General features: G+C 41.0%; 1 protein-coding gene across 1 annotated transcript in view; it reads left to right on the forward strand.

Moving 5' to 3' along the window:
- The window catches only part of ube2j1 (ubiquitin-conjugating enzyme E2, J1), a 69,419-nt gene extending 43,042 nt beyond the window's left edge, over positions 1–26,377 (forward strand). Inside the window, exons 6-8 of the mRNA XM_017697717.2 lie at positions 8,850–8,979; positions 12,882–13,010; positions 25,160–26,377. Coding sequence (XP_017553206.1) covers positions 8,850–8,979; positions 12,882–13,010; positions 25,160–25,453 — 553 coding nt within the window. The 3' untranslated portion in view covers positions 25,454–26,377. The remainder of the gene's footprint in view (positions 1–8,849; positions 8,980–12,881; positions 13,011–25,159) is intronic.
- Positions 26,378–27,400: the final 1,023 nt, after the last annotated feature.

A 27,400-nucleotide genomic window follows, 5' to 3' on the forward strand; every position in this document is an offset into this window, starting at 1 on the left:
TTCAAGTAATAAAAAATAAAAATCTATCAAAAATGGGGGAAAAAACAACCTTTACGATGATGCTGATGTCAGAGAGCTGTCCCGCTGGAGGTGCTGATGGTATGTGGTACATGCCAACCTCTCTTTTTAGATTAAAAACAGACATTTGAAGCTTGTAGAAAGCATTCCATATGTTTTATTTTAATCTTGTGACAGACATGAACATATATTTTAGCTTGTATGTTGCAGTTGTAGTAAAGAGTCTTGATGTAGAGTTACTGCTGTTTTCTGTTTCTGACAACTGTTTAAAATCTGGTTAGACTACCACACATCTTGGCAGTCAGCGACTTACAGAAGGCCTGGAGTGAGTTAGATTTAGTAGTTTTTACTCACAAAATTGGTCCCCTTCATTGGAAATGATACTGCGATTGGTTGATTTTAGTGTTACTTCCTAGTTACGTTGGTTGTTTTAAAGGGTAAGGCCTTCAGTGCAGCTCCTGAAGGCTCAACCAATGGAAGAGGTAGCTTTGCTGTATCTAAATAGATTCCACAGAGAAAAAAATGTTATTGGACAGTTTTCCTTTTGACTCCAAACAAAACATAGCAATGAAATAAGAATATTATTGTAATACTTAGAGTTTAAGTACAATAAGCACAGTGATGTTAAATTAAAATGAACTCAAAATTAGACATTTCTCTAAAGGCCTAGAATGCTTAGAACTGGGATTATTAGACCATGCTCAGGATGTGGACCCAGCAGAGTATTTCAGGACTGAACCGAGCACTTTTATAGCAAAGCTGATTAAAGTATCCATCCATCCATCCATCCATTATCTTCCGCTTGTCCGGGGTTCGGGTCGCGGGGGCAGCATCCTAAGCAATGAAGCCCAGACCTCCCTTTCCCCAGCCACTTCCACCAGCTCTCCAAGGGGGATTCCGAGGCGCTCCCAGGCCAGCTGGGCGATATAGTCGCGCCAGCGTGTCCTGGGTCTTCCCCGGGGTCTCCTCCCAGTTGGACTCGCCTGTGACACCTCCCGAGGGAGGTGTCCAGGAGGCATCCTAACCAGATGCCCGAACCACCTCAGCTGGCTCCTCTCGACGTGAAGAAGCAGCGGCTCTACTCCGAGTCCTTCCCGGATGACTGAACTTCTCACCCTATCTCTAAGGGAGAGTCCAGACACCCTGCGGAGGAAACTCATTTCGGCCGCTTGTATTCGCGATCTTATTCTTTCGGTCATTACCCAAAGCTCATGACCATAGGTGAGGGTGGGAACGTAGATCGACCGGTAAATCGAGAGCCTTGCCTTATGGCTCAGCTCTTTCTTTACCACAACAGACCGGTAAAGAGCCCGCATCACTGCTGACCCAGCACCAATCCGCCTGTCAATCTCCCGCTCCCTTGTACCATCACTCGTGAACAAGACCCCGAGATACTTGAACTCCTCCACTTGAGGCAAGAGCCTATCCCCGACCCAGAGAGGGCTCTCCACCCTTTTCCGCCTGAGAACCATGGTCTCGGATTTAGAGGTACTGATTCTCATCCCAGCCGCTTCACACTCGGCTGCAAACCGATCCAGCGAAAGCTGAAGTTCGCGGCCTGATGTCCCCAATAGGACCACATCATCTGCAAACAGCAGTGATTGTGACCCTGAGGTCACCAAACCGGACACCCTCCATCCCTTGACTGCGCCTAGAAATTCTATCCATAAAAATTATGAATAGAATCGGTGACAAAGGGCAGCCCTGACGGAGTCCAACTCTCACTGGGAACGAGTCTGACTTACTGCCGGCTATGCGAACCAAACTCCAGCTTTGTTTGTACAGGGCCTGAATGGCTCGTAGCAAAGAGCCATGTACCCCGTACTCCCGAAGCACCTCCCACAGAATACCCCGGGGAACACAGTCGAATGCCTTCTCCAGATCCACAAAGCACATGTGGACTGGTTGGGCAAACTCCCATGAACCCTCCAGAATCCTGGAGAGGGTGAAGAGTTGGTCCAGTGTTCCACGACCAGGGCGGAACCCGCACTGTTCCTCCTGGATCCGAGGTTCGACTATAAGCCGGACTCTCTTCTCCAGTACCCCTGCATAGACCTTGCCAGGGAGGCTGAGGAGTGTGATTCCCCTGTAGTTGGAACACACCCTCCGGTCCCCTTTTTTAAAAAGAGGCACCACCACCCCAGTCTGCCAATCCAGTGGCACCGCCCCCGATGTCCACGCAATGTTGAAAAGGCGTGTCAGCCAAGACAGCCCCACAACATCCAGAGCCTTGAGGAACTCAGGGCGGATCTCATCCACCCCTGGAGCCTTGCCACCAAGGAGCTTCTTAACTACCTTAGCGACTTCGGCCTCAGTAATGGACAAGCCTATTCCCATGTCCCCAGACTCAGCCTCCTCACTGGAGAACGTGTCGGTGGGATTGAGAAGGTCCTCAAAGTATTCCTTCCACCGCCCAATGACGTCTTCAGTCGAAGTCAGCAGCACACCATCTCCACTATATACAGTGCTAGTGGCACACTGCTTTCCCCTTCTGAGTCGCCTGACGGTTTGCCAGAATCTTTTCGGAGCCGACTTAAAGTCGGTTTCCAAGGCCTCACCAAACTCCTCCCATACACGGGTTTTTGCCTTGGCAACAACTGAAGCCGCAGATCGCTTGGCCTGTCGATACCTGCCAGCTGCCTCTGGTGTCCCACAGGCTAACCATGCCCGGTAGGACTCCTTCTTCAGCTTGACGGCATCTCTCACCTGGGGTGTCCACCACCGGGTTCGAGGATTACCGCCCCGACAGGCACCAACTACCTTACGGCCACAGCTACAGTCAGCCGCTTCAGCGATGGAGGAACGGAACATGGCCCATTCTGAGTCAATGTCCCCCACCTCCCCCGATATCTGGTCAAAGTTCTGACGGAGGTGTGAGTTGAAGATCAATCTGACAGGTTCTTCTGCTAGACGTTCCCAGCAAACCCTCACTATGCGTTTGGGCTTGCCTGGTCTGACCGGCATCTTTCCCCACCACCTGATCCAACTCACCACCAGGTGGTGATCAGTTGACAGCTCAGCTCCTCTCTTTACCCGAGTGTCCAAAACACATGGCCGCAAGTCCGATGACACGACTACAAAGTCAATCATTGAACTGCGGCCTAGGGTGTCCTGGTGCCATGTGCACTTATGGACATCCTTGTGTTCAAACATGGTGTTCGTGATGGACAAACTGTGGTTTGCACAGAAGTCCAAAAACTGAACACCACTCGGGTTCAGATCAGAGAGGCCATTCCTCCCAATCACACCCCTCCAGGTCTCACTGTCATTGCCCACGTGAGCGTTGAAGTCCCCCAGTAGGACAATAGAGTCTCCAGGAGGAGCACTTTCAAGCACCCTTCCCAAGGACTCTAAGAAGGCTGGGTACTCTGAACTGCTGTTCGGTGCATAAGCACAGACAACAGTCAGGACCCGTTCCCCAACCCGAAGGCGTAGGGAAGCTACCTTCTCGTCCACCGGAGAAAACCCCAACATACAGGCACCGAGTCGAGGGGCTATGAGAAAGCCCACACCTGCCCGCCGCCTCTCACCATGGGCAACTCCAGAAAAGAAAAAAGTCCAGCCCCTCTCAAGGAGATTGGACCCAGAGCCCAAGCTGTGTGTTGAGGTGAGCCCGACTATATCTAGCCGGTATCTCTCAACCTCGCGCACCAACTCAGGCTCCTTCCCCGCCAGTGAGGTAACGTTCCAAGTTCCAAAAGCCAGTTTCAGCAACCGAGGATCAGAACGCCAAGGCCCACGCCTTCGGACACTGCCCGATCCACAACGCACCGAACCCCTACTACTGCCCCTCCCATTGGTGGTGGGTCGATGGGAGGGGGGACTCATGTATCTCCTTCGGGCTGGGCCCGGCCGGGCACCATGAGTAAATGCCCGGCCACCAGACGCTCGCTGGCGAGCCCCTCCCCCAGGCCTGGCTCCAGGGTGGGGCCCCGGTAACCCTGTTCCGGGCAGGGTACACAAGTCCTGTTTTTCTGTCTTCATAGGGGTTATTATGGATCACACTTTGTCTGACCTGTCACCTAGGACCAGTTTGCCATGGGAGACCCTACCAGGAGCTTTTGCTCCAGACAACATAGCTCCTAAGATCATTCAAGCACGCAAACCCCTCCACCACGATAAGGTGGTGATCCAAGGAGAGGTGATTAAAGTATGTAAAATAAAAAAAAAAAAATTTAATTCATATTTCAACAAAATGGGAACATAAGCCAGCTTGGCTTCTGTAGCTGTCTTGTGCAGCATTTTTTCATATGCTTTGATGTAAACAACTTACCTGACAGCAGATCATAATAAGAGAGACTACTGGGATGTATATCAGGTTTAGAAAGCCAGGAATTTCACATATTTTCATAGATTTATTTATTTACTATTTCTGGTCTGAGTAAGGAGACAACATGGCTTGTTAAAAAGGAAAGCCACTGATGAAAACAGTGTTTGAAAATGAATGAACTAAGAAGTTTGAGCAAAGAAGTCTTCACATTCAAAACCAATCTAGCTCGTCTGTTGGAGGCTTTGTTTTGACAACAGCGATATGTTCCAGTACAAGTTATTTTCTAAATTAATTTTAATGTTGTCTGCAAAATATATGCACCAGTGAGGAAAATAGTAATATTTCAGATCAGCCAGGTGTCCGTCATTTGTCACAGCAGTATTTGAGTGACATGGGCAGATTGGAAGTTATATTTATTGAAGTTGGAAACTTTCTCTCCTCTTCCGCCAGTGCATTAAATTTGCAGTGCTGGGGAGCAGACTTCTCATTCTGGACGGAAGGGAATTTAGCACTTCTCTTTATTTCGTACATTACAAAAAATCCTCCCTTTATACTGGGATTTGGGGCAAGCTGATCAAAGTCTCTCTCTCTTTCGCTCTGTTTTTCCCAGCCATAGCCACACATATAGCACCTCACTGCATTGTGCAAGCTCCTACATTATTAAATCCCTCATCACTGTCTGCAGTGTTCATCTGGTGCAGGGGAGCATAAAACACATCATGCAGAAGGAGAGCCACTGGAACAAACAGAATCAGGAATCAGAATGAAGGGCAAACTTTACTTTTACCAGGAAAACAGAGAGCCTCTAGCCCTGACAGTTTTTAGCCAGGGGGAAGAGGAACTGGAAACTCAGTCAGGGATTGGGATGTGTGTTTATCACATACCGCAGTCAGTGTCTCCCTTATTAGAGGCTGATTGGCCCACACTCTTCACATCTCGGAGTGCAGTGCATATGGTGGAGATCTGCGCCAAACCTCTGGAGATTCAGGAAGTTATTATTGGAAGGGTGTTCGGAGTCGGCTTGTGTGGGCATGAAGTATCTGTTACGTTAAAAAAGGAGCAAAGACAGAAGATAGTCAGATTGGCTATTAACACATAACGATGGAGGTTGTCACTGACAGACCATCCAATTAACACATTGAGATTGAATTTGATGGTAAGATTGGAAAACACTCAGTCCAAAACCACACGTGTTCATGTTTTTGACCCCAACATCTATAAATATTACATATCTGTCATAGTGACAGCGTGTTTCAGTTTGGGTCTTGGCTCTCAGCCTCACACTCCTAGTAATTGCCCATGCTGTCACTCAAATGGTTCCGCTGGGCAGAACACTGGATTCATATTTCAGTTCTCATCTGTGACATTAACACCAGTAGGGGATGTTTTGGATCTCAGAAACAGCAGACAGAGGGTTGTAGGCGGCACCACTTAAAACCAACCTGCTGCCCCTCATCATTATGAAAAAAGAAACTATTTGAAGATGGTCTAGAAAGATAAGTATTCATCATATTTCTTCTTCCTTCTACCTGTCACTGTTTGCTCCTGGAGTTTGCCCTAACACAAGTCCTCCACTTTGGCAGCTCCGAAATGCATAGAGACTTGAGCCACACTAGAAAAGAAGCACTGTAGCTGCACCGCATAATATGAAATCGATGAGGCTGTAACGGTTGTTCTGGGAGAATGGCCTGAGGGCTGGATTTGGGTCAGACTTCACCAGCTTAGGCTCCTTTCTATATCCCAACCTGCAGACTTCTTCACTTCCTACTGCACAGCTTGCCGCAGTGTTCTAGGACGACATCCGAGGGATGCAGTGCTTTCAGTTGTAATGGCCCATAAAGTGAACCAATGTCAACCTACTCAGGCTATGTACATAGATCAAAGATCTAGGGGGAATTTCATGAAGCAGAATTTCTTAGTTTACTAGTTATCTAAGCCAAAAGTTCAAGAAGTGGTATTCGTATGGGACAGGTTTCACTTTTGGCTTAAATTATCCAGCTTATTTAGCCCTCTATTGCATGGTGTTGCCTTATGGCAACAATTACTTCATCTCACTTTAACTAAAAAGCAGTAATATAAAATCTGTGTTTCCCTATTTAATTGTGGGAATGGGGTCTTTTACTTTGAAATGACATACTTCCTGACTTCACATGACCAGGATTTCCTATTATGAACTTATTATTCTACATTCCAAATACCAATTGAAATTATATTAATTTCCAGTATTTGTAAATATTGGATCATACATTTCATGGATTTGTTTGTTCTTGTTTTCAATAAAAGAATGTTTTTAGAGAAAAAATAGATTTTATGGTGCAGTGGTATGATTTCACATTGTTGCCATATGGCAACAGTTTACCAAATACTACACTTAATTTTTAGAAATAAATATTTATTTTCAAGTATTGCCATTATTTAAGCAATTTCAAATGACTGAAACAAATCTTTTTATATTTTCAGTAAAAGAATGTTTTTAGAGAAACAATTGATTTTATGGTGCAGTGGTACAATTGCACATTGTTGCCATATGGCAACAATTTACCAAACACCCCACTTAATTTTTTTTTCAAATGATTTAAATTTTAAATAACAAAAACACAAACATTAGTACCCCCTGGTTAAGTCACAAACCTAAAATAGCGGTGCCTACTAACAAGAATTGATCTCCATATCACCCTGATTGGGGCTTAAATTTATGAATCCATCCTTATTGAAGTTCCACGGAAATAATGATCTATTTATATGTGTCAGTGGACGGTTGGAGCTTGTAACTACAGTAAAGTAATGATGAAATTTATTCATTGTGAAAAGCATTTTGGAATGCTGCTTTGGGCCAGTTCTTGAGTGACGTCCTGTCTGGGGCCTCATGGGGTTTTAAGCCTGTCTGCATCATCACAGTCCTCAGCCAGGGAAAATGTGCTGCTCCAAAGCAATACTCCATACTATTTATACCATGTTAACTCTCTTAGGCATGATACCTTCTGTGAAATCCTGAGTCCAGACATGATCTCTGCCTTGGAGCAGTGCATCGCAGTACTGATAAAATTATCCCATTTTCCAAGAATATGTATCATCTACCATCTACCGTAGATATATAATTTACACTGATGAACTAAAACATAATTACTGCTCACAGATGAAGCAAATAACATTGATTATCTTGAAAAAAGGGTGCATATCAAGTTTTGGGATGTTGTTCTTAGACAGTTTATGTTTATTTACTGTTTAATATCATGGTTATGTTTTAATTTCTTTGTCAGTCCACTGGTGCTGCCTTGTCTTTAGTTTCATAGCTATGGCCTGGGAACAATTAAAACATAAAAGCAGTTGTGTATCTGTTATATTTGTGTTAGTATTATGTACTTGTCAAATGGATTTCCATCATAATTTATATTTCTTATTTGCAAAAAAATGTTTCAACCTGAAGCAAGGAACAAATTCACATAAACATTGTCGCAATTTAATTCAATATTTGCCATTTCCATCAAGTCTTTTTTTAATCAGTCTATCAAAATAAGCATAAATTACATGGGCAAAAACTAGTGTGATAAGAGCCTGACAGTTTTTGCTCTTCTTTTCTTCCTTTTCCTTTTCAAACAAGGAATTATTTTTTAAATAAGTTTCCAGACTAAATTGTATGAGGTTATATTTATATTAGTATTAATTACTTTTTCAGAACCAGACCTAGGAAATGAAATGCATTCCAGTTGCATTCATCTTATCCAACACTGCTGCTGAAATTATAACTGGTATACCAAATACTGGTATTTTGCCCATGTAATTTTCTACCAAATACTAGAACAGCAAGGTTATATAGATGTTATTAACATTTGTTTTGGTAGAGCAGTCTGTAAACTTTGAGCGTTTCTTGCTAGAAGGGGGATTCTGTGGTGTGGAGGAATGACTGACTTGTGTTTCTCCCCGCATAGTATCTGTAGAATAAGAAGGTTTGATGCTTGAATCACAGGGTTTGAAGGTGGCTGCATCTCACTGATGACCGATGAAAGTGTTTCTGTTTATCTAACTGCAGATTGCCCTCTGCTTAGCTCTTTGAAAAGCCTGCCTTCTCACTTAATCATATGAAGAAGCTTTGGGGCTTTGGGTTGATTGATCTTCAAGGTCCAGTTGACCCAGGTGCTTTAATTTCTCTAATTTTCACTGTAGAAAAATTTCCAGTCAAACGACCACATATTAAACAGAAAATTGCACAGAAACCTCAAATACTAAATGTAATGTCCAAGTGTGCAGTGTCTAGTCTGTTTATTATTTATTATTTACCTTACCTTCCTTTCACTTTTTCCAAGAGATCTTTAGGGATTGAATGAAGGGGATGAATCTTTTTTTTCATGATCCAGATAATCCCAAAGACATTGAGTGATGTTAAAGTTCTTTTTTTTTGCCTGTTTCTTTTTCTCGGTGGGGGCTTCTCGACAGCTACCCAACCTTTTGGGCCCATAGCATTGACTTGTTTTCTCACAGTGGAAGGATGGACAGCAACACCTGTGATTTTTTTTTTTTTTTTTTTCAGATCTGAAAAAAGACATTTCTGTGTTTCTTTCAGGTCTTTGGACTTTTGTTGTGAGATGTGTGGCTGCTCCATGCGTTCAGCCCTGCTGGCGCTCTCTCCTAACAGCGACCCCCGACCGGCTGACCAGCAGGCTCAGAAGCTAGCCCAGCAAATCAGCTTTAAGGTACCAAATCCTTCGCTATACATACACACAAACACATATAAGGATGCATCAGTTGGCTGAAAACAGTAGATATGTAGAATTTATTTAGAATTAAAGGTGTCACGTGTAAGATTTAATGGCATCTAATCAGTGAAGTTGCAGGTTGCAACCAACTGACTTTCCCTCCCTCACCACTCCTTTTCCAAGCATGCAGTAGAACTATTGTCGTTTCTTGGATGACAAAGATTTAGCCTCTGTTGCTTTCTTCATCAGACTACCAGACAGTGAAGCATTATTCATCACTCCAGAGAAGACATTTCCACTGCTCCAGCTGAACCTTAGCAATGTGCATAGTATTTGCGTTGTTTACTGCTTCCACTTCACAATTAATAGCATTTACAGTTGACTAAGACAGTTCTAGGGCGGAAGTTTTACAGAGTGACTCGAGGCAGAGATGAAGATTGCATTGCCATGTGATTGCTTTTTTACACTTGTTAGCAAAAGGTGTGGCTGAAACACCTAAACTTTATTAGGAAAGGTGTTTGGCAATACAGTGTATATGACGTATTGTTATAACCTTGAACTTATAAACCGTTTTTACAGATTAAATGGCAAGTGTGAATATAGGGAGAACACCCACACAATGTTCATCTTGGTGCAGCATAATGCAGTATGAGAGTTTCTTTGACTCAGCAGTCTGAGCCAGTGGAAATGCTTGTTTCCTGTCTTCCACGTGTTCTCTCTGTGTCTCCGTTGTCCTTTTCCTTGGCTGTACTCTCTGCCTCCTTCTTTTCTCCTCTCCCTAAAATCACCCCTCTTCATTCAACCCTGCTCATATTACTCAGAATCACATTGCTGCCTCTCTTTAGTCTGGTTTTTGGGGGAGAGATGAGAGAGAAAGAAAAAGATGCAGGGAGATGAGTAGGGCTGGGAGGTATACCTGTGTAGAAGTGAATACTGATATGACGTGTCATGATATTGGTTTTACCAGACCATAAGCACCATTAGAAGCTCAAAAACAAACAACCGTGTCCCCTGGACAAATTAAGTGTGTGCTTGAACAGCTTAAATAGCTTGAATTAACTCAACCAAAGACCCGAAAGGGCAACAACACAGCTACTGCGTTAATCAGTGTAGCTTTATGTAGTGACCGCAGGTGACAAGTGAATTCTGTGTTTTTGCTGCTTTCTTTGTGCAGCATACTGCTGAAAGTATGACTAAAACACTGCTGTACAACAACAAAGAAGAGTGGCAGAGGGTGAAATTAATGGTACAACAAAGTCAAAGTGATCTCATAGCAAGAAAGTCTTGAGATGGCCATTGTCTGATGAACAAAAAGCCTCTCGTTAGCCCATGCGTGTAATGTAAGTTAGCATGCCTGAAAAGATGCCCAAAAAGCTCAAAATAAGCATGTACATGTGTGTTGTGTATGCAGAGGACACAACTTGTTCTGTGGAGGATGGCTTCTCAAAGCATTTTGGAGAGTTAAAACCCAATATGATGTCACCAGTCTTATCTGTGGACATGAAACCCAATCTTTCAGGCTCTGGCACCTGGTAGGCAGGTTTGTTTTTCTTAAAATGAATCCTGGTGCGATTGCCTGGTTAATACGATTTGTTGAACACCAAACTTTGGTACGCTTCACATGAATACACATAGATATCCTCTCAGTAGGTTGGCGTCAGTTTGCTTCAGAGCGGTTTGTTTGAAGTATGAACACAATGTAGACGTCTATACAGACCAAAGGCAGAATGAACCATTGTTTGCTCTCTGCAGAACGCCTTTGTTTCTGATGATTTTTTGACACGTGCATGTGTTTTATCCTCTCTTCATAAGCTCTGAATCACTAAGAACAAATTAAATAGAAATAATAGAAATAAAAATTATTTTCCTATTTATGCAAGTTCTTGCCATTGTTTACACTAGGCAGAGGACAGTGATGTACCACGTGGGTTTCCTTACTCTCTTCCCATTGGCTATGTGCATATTGAAGCTACACTATATTGCCAGAAGTGTTTGCTCATCTGCCTACACATGCATATGAACTTGAGTTACATCCCATTCTTAATCTATAGGGTTTAAATTGATGTTGGCCCCACCCTTTGCAGCTATAACAGCTTCAACTCTTCTGAGAAGGCTTTTCACAAGGTTTAGGTCAGGTTGAGGTCAGACACCAGTCATGTTCTTCCACGCCAAACTCACTCATCCATGTCTTTATGGACCTTGCTTTGTGCACTGGTGTGCAGTCATGTTGGAACAGGAAGGGGCCATCCCCAAACTGTTCCCACAAAGTTGGGAGCGTGAAATTGTCCAAAATCTCTTGGTTTGCTGACGCATTAAGAGTTCCTTTCACTGGAACTAAGGGGCCCAACCCAACTCCTGAAAAATAACCCCACACCATAATCCCCCCTCCACCAAACTTTACACTTGGCACAATGCAGTCAGACAAGTACCGTTCTCCTGGCAACCACGAAACCCAGACTCGTCCATCAGATTGCTAGACGGAGAAGCGTGATTCATTACTCCAGAGAACGCATCTCCACTGCTCTTGCGGCGCTTTACATTCAACGCTTTGCATTGCGCTTGGTGATGTAAGGCTTGGATGCAGCTGCTCGGCCATGGAAACCCATTCCATGAAGCTCTCTACGCTGTTCTTGAGCTAATCTGAAGGCCACAGGAAGTTTGGAGGTCTGTAATGATTGGCTCTGCAGAAAGTTGGCGACCTCTGCACACTATGCACCTCAGCATCCTCTGACCCCACTCTGTCATTTTATGTGGCCTACCACTTTGTGGCTGAGCTGCTGTCGTTCCCAATCGCTTCCACTTTATAATACCACTGACAGTGGACTGTGGAATATTATGTAGTGAGGAAATTTCACAACTACACTTGTTGCACAGTTGGTATCCTATCACGGTACCACGCTGGAATTCACTGAACTCCTGAGAGCGACCAATTCTTTCACAAATGTCAGTAGAAGCAGTCTGCAGGCCTAGGTGCTTGGTTTTATACACCTGTGGCCATGGACGTGATTAGAACACCTGAATTTAATGATTTGGATGGGTGAGTGAATACTTTTGGCAATATAGTGTATGTCATTGACAGCGGGCAAAATAGTTTACTACCACCTTCCCATTAAGATTTAGCCAAAGAGTTACACCATGACGATTTTTGGATGTGTTATTCTTCTTTCAAGCAGTCTCAGTTTAAGATGGTCATTTGGCCATCACATTGGCTGTCAGCTATATGACCCTGCCTTTTTGGACATTAAAATAGCACAGACTATTGGAATTTGGGAGGCAGGATTTGGAGGGTTCATGCTCTTGTTGCTTGCAGATTTCACCACGAACCAACACTACAAGTTTAACAGGTTGTCACCAGGTGTGTATTCACATTACAAGGTCACATCTGGCACTATAAGACTACAGAGAAGTAAACCTAATAAACGTTTTATTGCTTGCTGAATTTGTTAGCTAAAATAAACACTGAAATATTAAAGAGCAGTAGGCTCAAATTAGATTTGAGGTTGAGTGGAAAGGCAAAAACAAACAGGTGGAGAGACGAAGAGATGAAGAACTGGCTCCATAACAGAGAGCAGAAGATATTAGAGGGCTAGAATGAACACAATAAAGAAAATGAAACTTTTGTTAGTTACACTGTGTTACAGTGTCTTGTAAAAAATTAAGGACACTATTAGCATTACAGGTTTTATAAGTCCTGCAGAGATGATGATGATAATAATAATAAGAAGAAGAAGAATAGTAATAATAATAATAATAATTCAGCTTTGTGGATGTATATCATGATTGTTATGGTCTGTATAGTTAAAATATAGTGATTAAACTATAAGCAAATTAAGCGAATTTGTTTATATTTGTGTATACCAACACCTAAAAATGAAATGTTTGTGTTTGTTTACATATAGGCTGAGTCAAGTACTTCATCTATGGGTAGTGGGGGTCAAGTGTTGGGCACTGACAGAAAACCTGACCCGCAGGAGGAGACCTCTTCATCAGAGGTGCAGGACAGTGAAACAACTGCCCAGGCTGACGAGGTGAGTCCAAAGGCTTTCTGTGAGATATTCCTTCTCTTTCAGGTACATGTGTGTAATACATACATAACAAAACTGGAGCCAAAAAACAGGTGTTGTTTTTTTATTTTGCATCTTATTTTTGCTTTTGAAAAACTTTCTGAAAAACTACAAAGTAATAAATAAAATTATTGAAGAGTCAGGATTCAGGGATACACCAATCGAATGGCCAGGTCATTCTTACAAAATCGCCTCAAAACATGTCTATCTGAATGTCAAACATCATGCTGATGAAAAATATTCATAGTAGATCAATGGGAGCTCTGTATGCTACAGCGAGAAGTTTGACAACAAAGTTTTCTATTTTAGTTTTTACAAGAGGTATTCACATATCTATTTGTCATCAATATTTTCCATTCTTTCTTTTGTTTTCCTTTTTGGAAAAATGAGTTTTTATTACTGTTAACTGAATCTCTTTGCTTTAAAATAGCTCTAAGACTGTAAGTAAAAGAACAAAATGCTATTTGTTAAAAAAAAAAAAAAAGAAGAAACCCCCAGTGGTTGTCAGTGTGTTGCAATAATGAGATAAAAATGAAAAAATGAATCCATTTAATAATTAGCTTTAAAATGCTTAGTCTGACAACAGTGTACAAATTCTAAAATGTTGCAATCATAATCATTGTGTGTAGATAAAGACTTTCCTGTGTTGCATAGATGAGAGGTTGGTCACTGAAATAGGAAAATTTTACTAGATAGCTAGATTGATATATAGATAGATACTTTATTGATCCCAAAGGAAATTTAGCTAACTATATGCATGAGATCAGGCATCCATGTCCTTCGTATAAACAAAACTGTCACTAAAAAGTAATATATGCAAACAGAAAAAGTGAAAGACTAAGAAAAACGTGCAAAAACACTACATAAAACACGGAGCTACTGGAAAGGCTCCCACCCACAGTGACGCCGGAAGTTCTGGTGAGAAAAGCACTAGAAATGTTACTAAAAATCTTTTTTTTGTCCAAACTGGTATTTTAAATTCTTAAACGAAAAAACAGCCTTATTATTTAACTAATATGAATTAGATAATGCTACATTTAATATAAGAGGCAACTGACTGAATAGCACAGTGTGCCACAACAGCATTCAAATTTGCAAGTGCACTTGCCTGAATCCCATTATTTACAGTACTGTGCAAGTCAGACACCACCCTTCATTTATTTAATTTCCAGTCGACATAGCCATCGAGTGCAAATGCTTTCTGAAAATAAGTGCAAAAAGAACGCATTTCCAAGTCTGGAATTCACAAAGTGATTAAAAGCTCTACAGAAAATGGGACTCATAACAACCACGCAAGACCTGGTAGATGAGCAAAACTGTCCCCATCAGATGCACAGCACTTAAAGCATTCATCTTTCAGAGAGAGGAGAAAGTCGAGCTCCACTCTTGGTTTAGTTTTGAAATTATTCACATAGGGTTTTCTGTCCATCCGTTCACTGTGAGAAGACAACACCACACTATGGATCTGAAAGGATGTTTATCTGTCAAGATGTCATTACAGAGAAATGTAAAAAAAAAAAAAAAAAAAAAGGAGCATTTGCAGATCAAGTATGCATGCAAACTTGTCACTTTCTAGCAAAATTCAGTGCATTGAACAACAGCATTCAAGTGGATCTTGTAGAGTTTTTGATTTGAGTAAGGCAGGGGGGGAAAGGGGGTACAGCGGCAGATCACAATCCTTATTTAACCAACCCACAGATACTGTATTTAATTTTGATTGTCCAGTCATAACTACGATAACGTTACTGAGACATGAAAAGAGAGCATCTTGGGAGTAGTTGTTTCATTTTCACATTCCTTTGTTTAGCTTTTGATCTGTGTGCAAAAGGTTTATTTATATATATATATATATATATATATATATATATAATAATAATATCTGTCTGTCTATCTCAACGTTTGCATGTTTGCAACCAAGAAAACCAGATACCACTTAGCAAATGGCAATCATCGGGGTCCAAGCAAAATGCAGCATTTTGGGGCCTGTAGAACACAAATGATGGCCAAAGTCTTTAGAATGGCCTACATTTGAAATAGATATGGGGTCTCAAGAGATGATGTCTGCCAAGCTTACATTCACAAGAGCACATTCACTTTTTGACCTATGGTATGTTAAGAGATGTTAAGATTTTTAGCAAATAATTCAGAATGCTTAAAAAACTGTGTGACACAACCCAATGCAAGAGATTGGCTTTTGACCTTGTCGTCCTTTTCACCAATCATGAGTCTTTTGTGTCTGAAACAAAGAGTCTGCAGATGTTCTTAGAACAATGAACTGACCACTTCAGAGTCCACTCAACATTATTGAATGTGTTTTGAAATTGCTTGAATCGTGAGAAGCAAAAAAATGAAACCAACTTCTAAGACTGGACTTTGGAGGTGTGGAAAAATATCCTGGTAGATTTCTTTAAAAACTGAAAGCAAGTTTGCCACACAGACTGAAAGCTGTGAAAAAGGCAAAGGGTGGAGACACTGAATACTGAAAAAATGTATTTGTAGTTTTTGAAGCTTCAGAAAAATCTGTCATCTGCTTTTTTTTCTAACGCTGAAAAATGAGTAACTTAATGGTGGTTTCTACTGGAAATTAAAAAGTGAGATGTGGTTTGTGACTTCTGCACAATACTGTACATCATACAGTTGCAACATAGATTAGCCAAAAAAACAATAGAATCAATTAGCTGATTGCATGTTTGAGCAAAATATGGCTTTTTTTATCATCCTTAGTTGGACAGTGATTTGAGTTGCAGGGTTTTTGTCTGCTATGACTTTTAGAATTTATCATTGAGGACTGGTGCAGGAGAGGAATCAAAGGGGCCCAAAAGGACAGCGAAGGAAGCAGTGCCTTTTGAACAACCCCCAATTTTCACAGCCATTATAACACTTGGGAAAGTGTTATATTTTGACACTTTATTATAGTGTCTCTTTAATCTGAATAAATAAATAAATAAATAAAAAGGTGCAAATGAAGTTTGCACTCAAAATTGTCAGCAGTTTTGCCTTAGTGCCAACTTTGAACACATTCAGCGTCCTCACAAAAGAAGCTCAGTCAGTCCAAATGCTTTAACACACACATACACACACACACACGCCAGGAGGCTCTCGTACTTCCTCCTGGCTGCATTCCCTCATGATCAGCTTTGTGTTGATGCCCCCCATAGCGCTCTAGCACTTGTACCATCTCAGGATTACTCATTTCCTCTTCAGCACAGCGGAAGATACCCACTTTATTGCCCACTGATCACTCTCTCCTGTGCTCTGATCCTCTCTCACCAGCTTTTATACACACCCATTAAATTAAAGAGCTGATTGTGAACGGTTGTGTAGAGCGTATGTGCGCAGCGGGTGGTCTAGCTTCTCTAGGGAGGATGAGAGAGGGAGGGGGAGAGAGAGAGAGAGAGAATGCAGCCTTAGTGCTAACATTGGCAATCATTTTCCTTAGTGCTTTATGTAAGGGACAGCCTGGCTGTCCAATCATGTCCTGCCCTCTGCCCTCACGTGGCTGCTGAACCCAGCACACAGCTGACAGACGGAGAGTGAGAACAGGGTTGTTTAAAAGTGCCCGATACAGATCATCATAGTAGACGGTCGCCTGGTCTCTCTGTTTGATACGTGTTGGTCCCACTAATGACAGTTTTGAAGTGCAGCACATTCAGGAAAATAGAACATTTGCACACTGATTTCATTTTAACCCCAGTGTTTTGATAACACTAACACACACTTTCATTCAGGATGAGCTTTAAGTGCACTTGATTGGCTAAACCAGATGTAATTAGGAATGAGAAACATGACATTTGAAGAGCAGGTATAATTCAAGACTGCATGCATCAAATAGTTATCAGCTATTAGAGGTGGGAGGTATACCAGTATACAAGCGAATACCATGTTATTGTCCTGTAAGTCAAAAAAGAGAAATCTCGAATGGCTCCGCCTCTAAGACAAACTAAACATGAGCTTGTACATCTTAAACAATGCTTATAAACATCTACATCACTGTATTTACAAAACCGTTTACAAAACTATTTATTCATTTGCGGTGTGAAATAAGTTTCCTTTTTGCTCTAGTTGTGTTGTTGTTGTTGTCATTTTGATTTATTTATACTTTTGGTATAAATTGTGATGGCTGTATTGCGCAGATATTTGAAAATGCCGTGATCTGCAGTAGCTTTCATATGTTTGGAATTACCATATATATATATATATATATATATATATATATTTGTTTATTTATTTTATGTCCAATGCTTACTTATACAATGAATTTAAATATTTATTCATTTTTATACAATACTGACTTAATTAATTAATTTAAATATGTATAATTCTCTAAACAATACTAACTTATACAATGAATTTAATGTTTATTACTTTCTATACAATACTAACTTGTTCAGTGAATTTGAATATGTATTATTTTCTACACAGTGCTAACTTATGGACTTAAATATTTATTATTTATTTGTTTATTATTTAGATATTTATTCAAATGATTTCCAAAGGCTTTTGAAAGGTTTTTTTCAATATTTCAAGAATTCTGCAAACTAGGAGTGTATACAGTGATGATTATTAAACTGTAATGATCTGCTTTGAAATTTTATCCCCACTTTTGAAATATGATATATGATATTCTCAGTGTTGAATTTATTATAGCGTACATTTTCTTACATTTCTTAATTAATATCAGCATTCTGGTACTTTTCCAATTTGTAAGCTAACATATGGTTAGCAGATTTTTTACACTTGTCTTGACATTGCAAACATTGCAAAGTGATTCCAAATTTTTGTAACTCTGAGCTCATATCAGCCATAAGCTGTTGATTTCTGCCATACAAGAAAGAAAGAGCCACACCACAGACAGGTAACCATTATGATCCACTTAACCCGAAACCCTGAGTGACCAACCTTTTCAAAAAAGCAATAAGAAAAGCGCTCAGAAAAGTCCCAGCCCAGGAGTTGAGGGAATAACCAGACTGATGTTGGCCTTTCTAGAGTCTATTACAAGCATCTCAGTGAAACGAGGACTGGGCTCCCTACCGAGCAGCTACTAATAAATTGAACAAAGCTGTGTTATGCCTTTGGAAATGCAGCTTATTGGGGCCTTGAGTGCAAATCGCTGTAAAAGCAATTAGCGTCCGATGCTGTCATGCTTTTTAAAGCATGCTGTATGTATTTCGAGGGCTTAAACGTCGCCTCCCGCTTAGGCGCCTTTGAGATTGAACCAGTCGGCCTAGCGTGGCGAAGGAGAGGGTGGGGCAGAGGGGGGTTTTGGGTTAAATGGAGCCGAGATCCCGTCTAAGCTCCTCTTTCAGCCCTGAGTGAACTCTCGATGAAGAGATGAGAGACAGAGAGAACGAGAATCCAGAAAGAGACTCGCCATCTGCTGCCGCAGACTTTTCTCTGAAAGGAAAGAGAACAGAGAGTAAAGGAGCTCAGCAAATGGCTGCTTTACTCACTGCTGTCTGCTCTTACGTGTGCATCTCTTTATGTCTGTGCATGTTGCTGCCGTTTGTTGTTGGAGTATTGTTGAAACTGCAGTATTGTGAAAAAGTCCACCTTTTGAGACCGACCTGGCCTTTATGTACAAGTTACTAATTTTTCAGTTTCAGTCTCCGTTTCAAGAAGGAAACATATTTAACAGATTGTCACAAAAACAAGCAACACTAAGAATAATATAAAACTTACAAAGTACTTAATTTGTCCTCTCATTACTTATGTGCATCTACTGCCACTTTATCTCTTCCTTCCTTCCAATTTTAAAACCAACCAGTTACTGTTGTGTCCTCCAACAAAAGCTGTTCCCAAAGCTCTCTGACATTGTTTCCTTTCAAAGAGACTAACATTCACAAAAGCTGCACAACTACCCAAACACACCTTGGCAGCCTCACACATTTTTTTGTCATGTGTGTCTGAAATGGCTAAAGATAGATATAGGGTAATTCAATTGCATGAGGGAAGGGAAAGTCAAAGGAAAATGAGTGGAAAGTTTCCAAAACTGGAGTTTAGAAATGGAAAGTTTTTTGAGAAAATGGGGCACTTAACAACTGTGTAGACCACCAAAGCTGTCACCACCAGATAAACAATACTTAAAGCTGTCATCTTTGAAAGAGAGAAGAAAAATCACTCTTGCTTCAGTTCTGAAAAAATGTACAGGCGAAGTGACACTGAGAAAAGAAAATTGGCAAAAGAAAACAAAACTTGGCATAGAACACCAACACTGAACGTCTAAATAAGGTTTTATGGACTGAATAGTCTAAATTTCCAATTGAAGTTATGTGGATTGTAAGAAGCAGAAAATGCGACCGTGAAGATTGCTTTGATAAAGTAAAAGACTCCAGAAAAGAGTGGAAGCTGTAATAAAGACAAAGGGTGAATGTCAAAAACTGTACATGTATGTTTGAACTAAATTAAATTAAATTGAGTTGGTTTTATTAACCTAAATATGGTGTGAATTGTGCGACTGTCATAAGTCAAGTCAGCTTTTATTGTCAGTACTACAATATAAACAGGACATACAGAGTATTGAAATTGCATTACTGTAATAACATTAAATAGACAATAAACAGGAAAAGTGTGGATTTAAATAGACATTAAGAAACACTAAACACTAATCGTAAAATGAAACACTAATTGTAGAAAAATAGAATACTAAATATATAAATAATATAAATATAAGAAGGTCAAAAATAATAATAATAATAGTATAAATATGACATGGTCAAGATATGAACTTGGACGCTGGATACAGAGTCCAGAGTGCTAACCATTACAGATGTCGGCTCATATTGGATGCTGGCTAGTACTTAATATTTAGTGCAGGAATGTTTGGTGCTTGTGCTGGAGACTTTCTACCTTGATAACCTGTTGGTCTCTTACTTTTTTATATACAACACTGTGCAAAAGTCAGAGACCACACTGTCCACCCCTAACATCTGTTAGCATCTCTGTGCAACTTGCAGTCGTATTTAGCAACAAGCTAAATGGAGTCGTACATCCCATTTGTCCATGCCAAATGCATGTCCCCATATACTTACATTATATCTGTATCTGGAGTCATGTGGTGTTTAGCCACATGTATACAATACTATACTGGACAGACAGTGCAGTGTTTGGGTTTAAAAGCCAAAATTTAATGTCTTACGTAGCACTCAGTATAGGAAAGAGGGAGCCTGGGTTTTATGCTGCGTAAGGCAGATCTGACTAAAACACTGATCTTTGAAGCAGACATTCAACTGACGTTTCTCAGTTTTTACAGTAATTCATATAGCAGGTACTTTAATTCAAAGCCTGTGATATGAATGAAGGCGTTGTTTAGCCTGTTAGCTATGTATTAGCTCACCAGCCCAGTTGTAGTTAAACCCCATCAGAATTTTACAATGGCTTCAAATGCAGCTCAGCCAATCAAATTTAATATGTTCTATGTGTACTAGGAACTAGTTTTATTCCAACTAACCCTTGCGTAACTATGTACTGCAGTTTGTTTATACACAGTTAACTTAGCGCTTTGTTACTGGCTAGCTTTGTTACATGGCCCACCAGCTTGCTAATAATTAACTCCATTCAGAATCCTCCACTTTACAGGTAAATTACAATGACATTGTGCCCAAAGATTAACCCTGCATCTGTTTTGGTCAGAGTCTGTGGTCCCCATGTTAATTTGGCATTTAATATGCTGTATTATCTCCCGGCCAGGTTGATGAGAATGGTGAACACATTTCCACTGAACTTTGAAGAAAATGCAAATGGCCCAGCGCTCATGAATAAGAAAGCGACTCTGTCCTCTTTAGAGTGCAACAGATATGCTTTCAGGAGGACCATGTACAGCCGGTGTTTTGGAATAGTGAGAGAGAGCAGAACAGGGGAGAGAGAAGGTGTTTAGTGTCTGTGTCTGAATGATAGAAATTCATTAAACTTCATTAAACCTCTTTGTTTTTGCACTCATTATCGAATTTATCAGCTCCACTTACCATATAGTTGCACTTTGTAGTTCTACAATTACAGACTGCAGTCCATCTGTTTACATATTTTGTTAGGTCAGGACCTCTAGAGGACCACCAGAGAGCAGGTGTTATTTGGGTGGTGGATCTTTTTAAGCACTGCAGTGACACTGATGTGGTGGTGGTGTGTTGGTGTGTGTTGCCCTGGTACAAGTAGATCAAACACAGGAGTGCAGCCTCAGTGCACCTTGGTGGTCATGGCTCAGGGCTCTGTGCAGTCCACTAGAATTCCTCCACACCAAACTCCTCGAACAGTGTCTTTATGGACCTCACTTGGTCCAGAGGCGCTCAGTCAGCCCAAACGTCCAACAAAGTTGGAAGCAAATAATTGTCTAAAATGTTTTTGTGTACTGTAACCTTAAAATCACTCTTCATTGAAACTACGAGGCTCAAACTCTGAAAACAGCCCCAGACCATTACCTCCACCAAACTTTACTGTTGGCACCGGCATCCACTAGGGCAAGTTTCCACTGCTCAAGAGTCCAGTGGCCGTGTGTTTTGCACCACTCCACGCATCACTTAGCTTTACACATAGGCTTGGGTGCAGGTGCTCGGCCATAGAAACCCACCCAAACAGTATCAGTGTGTCATTATTTATGGCAATAGAGTAGCACAGTATTTTTTTTCACCCTTTTGTGGGAATAGATGAAAAGGCAAGAGGCAATTTACCTTTGAAAGCAGATATCTGGCAAAGTACTTTGATACCGAAAGAATAAGTGTTTAGTAAGAAGGCCGGGGGTCGTTATCATTTCAAGAAAGAGTGGAATTAGGCTTGAGTGTTTCTGTTTGAAGATTTGTCCTCATATGCTCCACTGTCACAGAGTGAGCACATATTTTGGTAGCCAAAATTTTTGCCCTTTGAAATGACTAGGCAGTCTCTCACTCTCTCTCATTCTCCCTCTTTTTCCCTTTGTTTAGCTGTCTCATGCACCATTTCTGTCTCGTGCTCTCTCTTTCTTTCTCTTTGACTTTTTCTCTCCCTCTCCTCTTGGTCCTCGTTTTGTTTTTCCCTCTCTTTTGATGTCTCTTTTTTGGTCTCAATCTTTTTCTACTCCTCTTGCTTGCTGTCTCCTTATTAGTCCCACAACGGGGAAATTTCACCTCCGCATTTAACTCATCTGTGAAGTGAAACACCACATACACTCTAGTGAGCACACTCACACTAGGGGGCAGTGAGCACACTTGCCTGGAGCGGTGGGCAGCCCAATCCACAGCACCCAGGGAGCATCCAGGTGTCTTGCTCAAGGCTACCTCAGTCATGTTCTGTCAGCTCTGGGGATCGAACCGGCGACCTTCCGGTCAGAAGGCTGGTTCCCTAACCTCCAGTCCATGACTGCCTCCTCTTTTGTGCCTTCTCTTTCCCTCCTTTTCTCTGTTTTGCTCTCTCTCACCTGGTCTTTTTCATGCTCTTTCTTCTTCTCTCCTCATCCTGTTCTCTGAGGTTGAGTATGGTATGAATGGTTGTGTCCATATTGTGAGGTGCACAGCGACAAATGTGTTATTTGCACATAAACAGGAAAAAATATCTTCAGCCCAATATTGAATTGGGACTGATAGTAAGTTGGCCAGGTGTTTTTGCTCATGCACACATTGAAACATCACTTTTTATACGCCAGCTTTTACATTATATGAGCGTACCATGATGAATACACCAAGTGAAATAGAAATGGCTGGAAAAACTAGGAATAAAATATTTAACCTTTAAGTTAAGAAATTTTTGCTTCTCCAGTAAAGCTACTGTTTTGGAGATACAAGACCATCTTAAAACAACTTGGGGCTTCAAAATGCAAGAATGTAAAATGATTGGTTTTTAGTTTCTGTTTCAGAAACAAAGCATCAGATTTCATTCCAATCAAGAAAGAGCACAGTATAGATGTTTTAAGACGGACACCAACTGATGAAACAAGTGGAATGAAAACCTGCAGCCACACCAAGCCTTTGGATAAGATCAGACACCCCTGCTTTAAAATCTAAAGATGCATGTATTGGGCTACACTTCAACGCCTCACTCTCATAACTACATAACTTACATATTTACAGTTTCAAAGAAGCTACAGATCAGTTTATGGCAGTTGAATGATAGGTTTTGAGATTAAGAACCGAGTAACAAGCTATTTATTAAAGAATAAATTGGGAAAAGCTTGAGTATAAATCAAATAAATACCATTTAAAATTGCTAGGGACTTTAAATTGGGCATCCTTACATTATAAGCTTCTTCTCCTTCTAAAGGCATATTAATAATATATTTAAGACATTTTATCATCTCCTTAACACTGCATACCTCCAGCCATCCCTTGGCCTAGCAGATACAGAAGCACTTATACATCCTGGTTAATATATTGTATTGTTCTCTTCTTCTTCTTTCGGCTGCTCCCTTTAGGGGTCGCCACAGCGGATCATCTGCCTCCATCTTGCCCTATCCATTGCCTCCTCTACTTTCACACCAACTATCTCCATGTCCACCTTCACTACATCCATAAACCTTCTCTCAGGTCTACCTCTTCTCCTTCTGCCCAGCAGCTCCATCTCCAACATTCTTTGCCCAATATATCCACTATTCCTCCTCAACACATGTCCAGACCCTCTCAACCTGGCCTCTCTGGCTTTATCTCCAAACTGCTCCACCTTCACTGTCCCTCTGATCTGCTCATTGCTAATCTTGTCCATCCTTGTCACTCTCAACCAAAATTCTCAGCATCATATTGTATTGTTCTCTGATCTCGCCTAATGAGAGCTGCTCTTAGATGGCAGTTGCCAAGTGCTTGATGTCAGGCTGAAGAGAGCAATGCTGAGAACGTTCTGGCTCAGTTTGACAGGTTTAGATATATACTCACTAGTGATGTTGTAAATTCTTAAGTTTCAAAGCTTCATTTGAAAAGGCCTCTGAGCAGACGGCCCAGAGTAGTAGCTTCTCGTTTTTAGTTCACACGCATGTAAAACTTGCCGCTACTCACTGCTGTATTGTCTTCTTTTCGGTTTATGCTTGGTGTTCTCAGTTTTCTCAGTCTGAGACACAGTGGCCACTTCAGCATCTTTTCTTTTCAAAGACCCTTTTAATCTACTCATGATGGATGAGTTCCATGCCATTGAAAAGTACTAGCATTGTGCCATAACGATCAATGAGCTTAATATAAATGACGTTATTGTTACAAATAATTAACAGGATTTCTACATCTTTTAAATGTCTATATTGTTAAATTTTTTGGGGTTTAAGAAAAGAAAAATAGAGGTACCACTAGGGGTACCACACAACCCATACGTTGAAGACTGACCACATCACTCCCATTTCTTGAGCCATCTTCACTGGTTACCTATTACATAGCACTTTATGGTTCTTCTTATCACATACAAAGCTCTCCATAGCCTGACTTCTCCACTTGTATGTCCCATCCCAGACCTTACAACAAATTTAGGCCTTCTCCGGGTTCCAAGGTTTAAATTGACCGCTATGAGTGGTTGTTCATTTAGTGTACTGACTTCCAAATGATTACATTTGCTCACCAAGTCTTCTCAAGATGCATTATAATCATTTAAATATCTGTTAGACATATTTTCATTGTGCTATCAATATTCCTTTTATCTTTGAATGTAATGTCTTTTGTTTTTGTACCTTCTGTTTAATATTGAAACATTCTGTGATTGTGAAGCGTCGTTGAGCATGAGAAAGGCTCAATGTAAATAAAAATATCATGTGGATGTTTACTATGGAAGGCTTTGCAACACTTGCAACACTGTGTTGAGTCCAGCTCTGTAATTTGGAGGCTGTACTTCAGCTCTTACTGCGAGTTGGTTAAATGCTTTGAAACATCTAAGAGGGAGGATTAAATAATAAAAAATGTGTTCTTTATACACACAGATGACGTGATAACTGATTGAAAACCTCTTAGGATGGTTACTTTTATGGTACAGAAAGTCTTCATATGGAGTCTTGAGAAATGTGCTTCTGCTTGCTGTCAATCGATTTGGTGTTGCAGTCAAACTTTCCCCAGTTTATTTAGAAATTGCTTAAAATATGTTCAAGAAAGTTATAATTAGATATAATAGTGGTTGTTATAAGCCCAGAAATTCCATATTGGTGCATTTTGTTAGACTCTCTCACCCCTCTTTTCTTCTCCCCCCAGGCCGAGTCAGCCTCTGCAGCCACCAGTGAAACAGCCTCGGTCCCTGCAGCCCCCGACTCCCGCCCCCTGAGCCCCCGGCAGCGCCGCGCTCAGAACCAAAACCGCAACCAGAACCAGAACCAGAACCAGCTCCGCCGACCCGCCTTCCCCGCATTCCCTGCAGCAGCAGCCCAGCCAGATGGCAGCCACACTGGCTCAGCCGTGCTCATCGTGCTGCTCACGCTTGCCCTCGCTGCCCTTGTCTTCCGCAGGATCTACCTGGCCCAAGAGTACAAGTTTGACTACGACCTCTGACTGTCACCCACTTTGAAAATCCCTGCCACCAACCTCCACCACATCTAGTCCAGCACTCAGCCGACCTCTCTCAGCCCAGCCAAAGCCCTCTCTACCTGGGGAAGAGTCCCCTCAGCCTGCCCTCTGCCAGCCTGAGAGACCACGACCCTTCATCAGGGCACAGACGGCTGGTAGAACTTAGAGGAACAAATCGTAAACCCTGTAGAGAGGAAATGGGTTCTGTAATATTGACGTGTGCATTCCTATAGAGAGGACTGAGTTATGTCCCACTTTTTTTCTGTTTTTTTAACTACACTCTTAAAAGTAAAGGTTTTGCATAGAACAATGCCATAGAAGAACCTTTCAGTTAATGGTTCTTTAAAGAACCGTTTATTTAAACAACATGGGCAAGTGTGGAAACCCTTTTTGAAGTTACACAACACACAAAAGTTGTTTCTTACAACTGTTTATGAACCGTTTATTTTTAAGAGTGTACAAAGTAGTTGTTGTCTACTGGTTTCTGAAGAAATGGTTACATTGAGCTAAGAACATAAGGGACTTCTAAGCCTCAAAAGTCTTCTGATGCATGTGCTTTTGGTCTGAAAAGAATCTGTCAAATAGGCTCTATTTAATGTTAAGCAAAATAATTATTTGTATTCCAATGTCAGCGATTCAGGTCATTAAATTAGGTCTAGACAGTATCGTAACATTATGCTCTTAAACGCTCAATTACACATATGCACGCTGTGACTGTCAAGGGCAACTGAACTTCATAAACTCAACAGCGCAGCCTGGCAGTTTAGGTTTAGCGCTTTTAATTGTGACCAGGTCCTACTCTAGTGACCCTGAAATTAAAACAGCTCAGTTTAATCAATAACTCAATTGTGCAATGTAAAGCTGTTGTATAATTTTTAACAAGAGGATGATTAAAATGGAGAAAATCAATTGTGTGGTACTTTTTTGTTGATAGAGCCGGTGGTAAAACACTCCATCTCTACCAGAGTTTATGAGGAGACTGGCCATTTCCTATTTCCCCCGTTATGTCAAAACAGTACTGCAAAACAGCAGAGGGTGCCCACAAATGAGTCCTCAATGAATGGGGTGAATGAAGCAAAATTCTAAATGTTAAAATAGCTTCTAATCACTTTCCCTGAACTTTTCTTTCATTTTCAAAAGTAGAAAGGTGTATTTCACTAAGAAAGCGAAGAAAACTTACCAGTTTGTTTCCTTTTCTCTACAGCAAACAATGTTAGTGTGCTAACATTACTGCTACTGAGGGCTTATTGGTTGGCAAGCAGTGCAGCTCATTGACTGTTCGCGCTCACTGATGTCATGAACATACATGAGGCATCATTTTTAACTAATATAATTTGAGTTTGAAAGCACTCAAAAATATAACAGCAGCGTTAGTGTTTTATGTGGTTTTGTGTTCAGGATGTGAATACATTGCTTTATCTCTAAAAATGTTTAAGCATTTATAAACCATGATTTTGCTCAAAAGCTCCATACTTACACCTTCATTTTGGACTCGCTCCGGAGCGCCCTCTAGCGTTTGAGAAACACCGAAGACATTACAGTGTGCTAATTCTGCTCTCTGGCTCTACCAGATTCTCAAATTCGCATTGTTCTAGAATGTTCTACCACATTCACATTGTTCTAGATTCTCATGCTATATTCATGCTGTTCTAAAATGTTTTAACCCCATTTACGTCGTTCTACATGTATTCTACATGCAGTGCTGTGAAAAAGTATTTGCACCCACCCAATTTCTTCTATTTTTGCTAATTTGTCACGTTTGTTTCATATCATCCAGTTAGTTTAATATAAGGTAAAGACAACATGAGTTAAACACAAAATGCAGCTTTTGAATGATGTTTCCATTTGTTGAAGATAAAGATTTACTCAAAACCTACATCATCCATGTGAAAAGTAATTGTAACAACGGCAATCACGTTTGCGATAACTTGA

The sequence above is a fragment of the Pygocentrus nattereri genome, chromosome 4 (assembly GCF_015220715.1).
Source record: "Pygocentrus nattereri isolate fPygNat1 chromosome 4, fPygNat1.pri, whole genome shotgun sequence".
Lineage (NCBI taxonomy): Eukaryota > Metazoa > Chordata > Actinopteri > Characiformes > Serrasalmidae > Pygocentrus > Pygocentrus nattereri.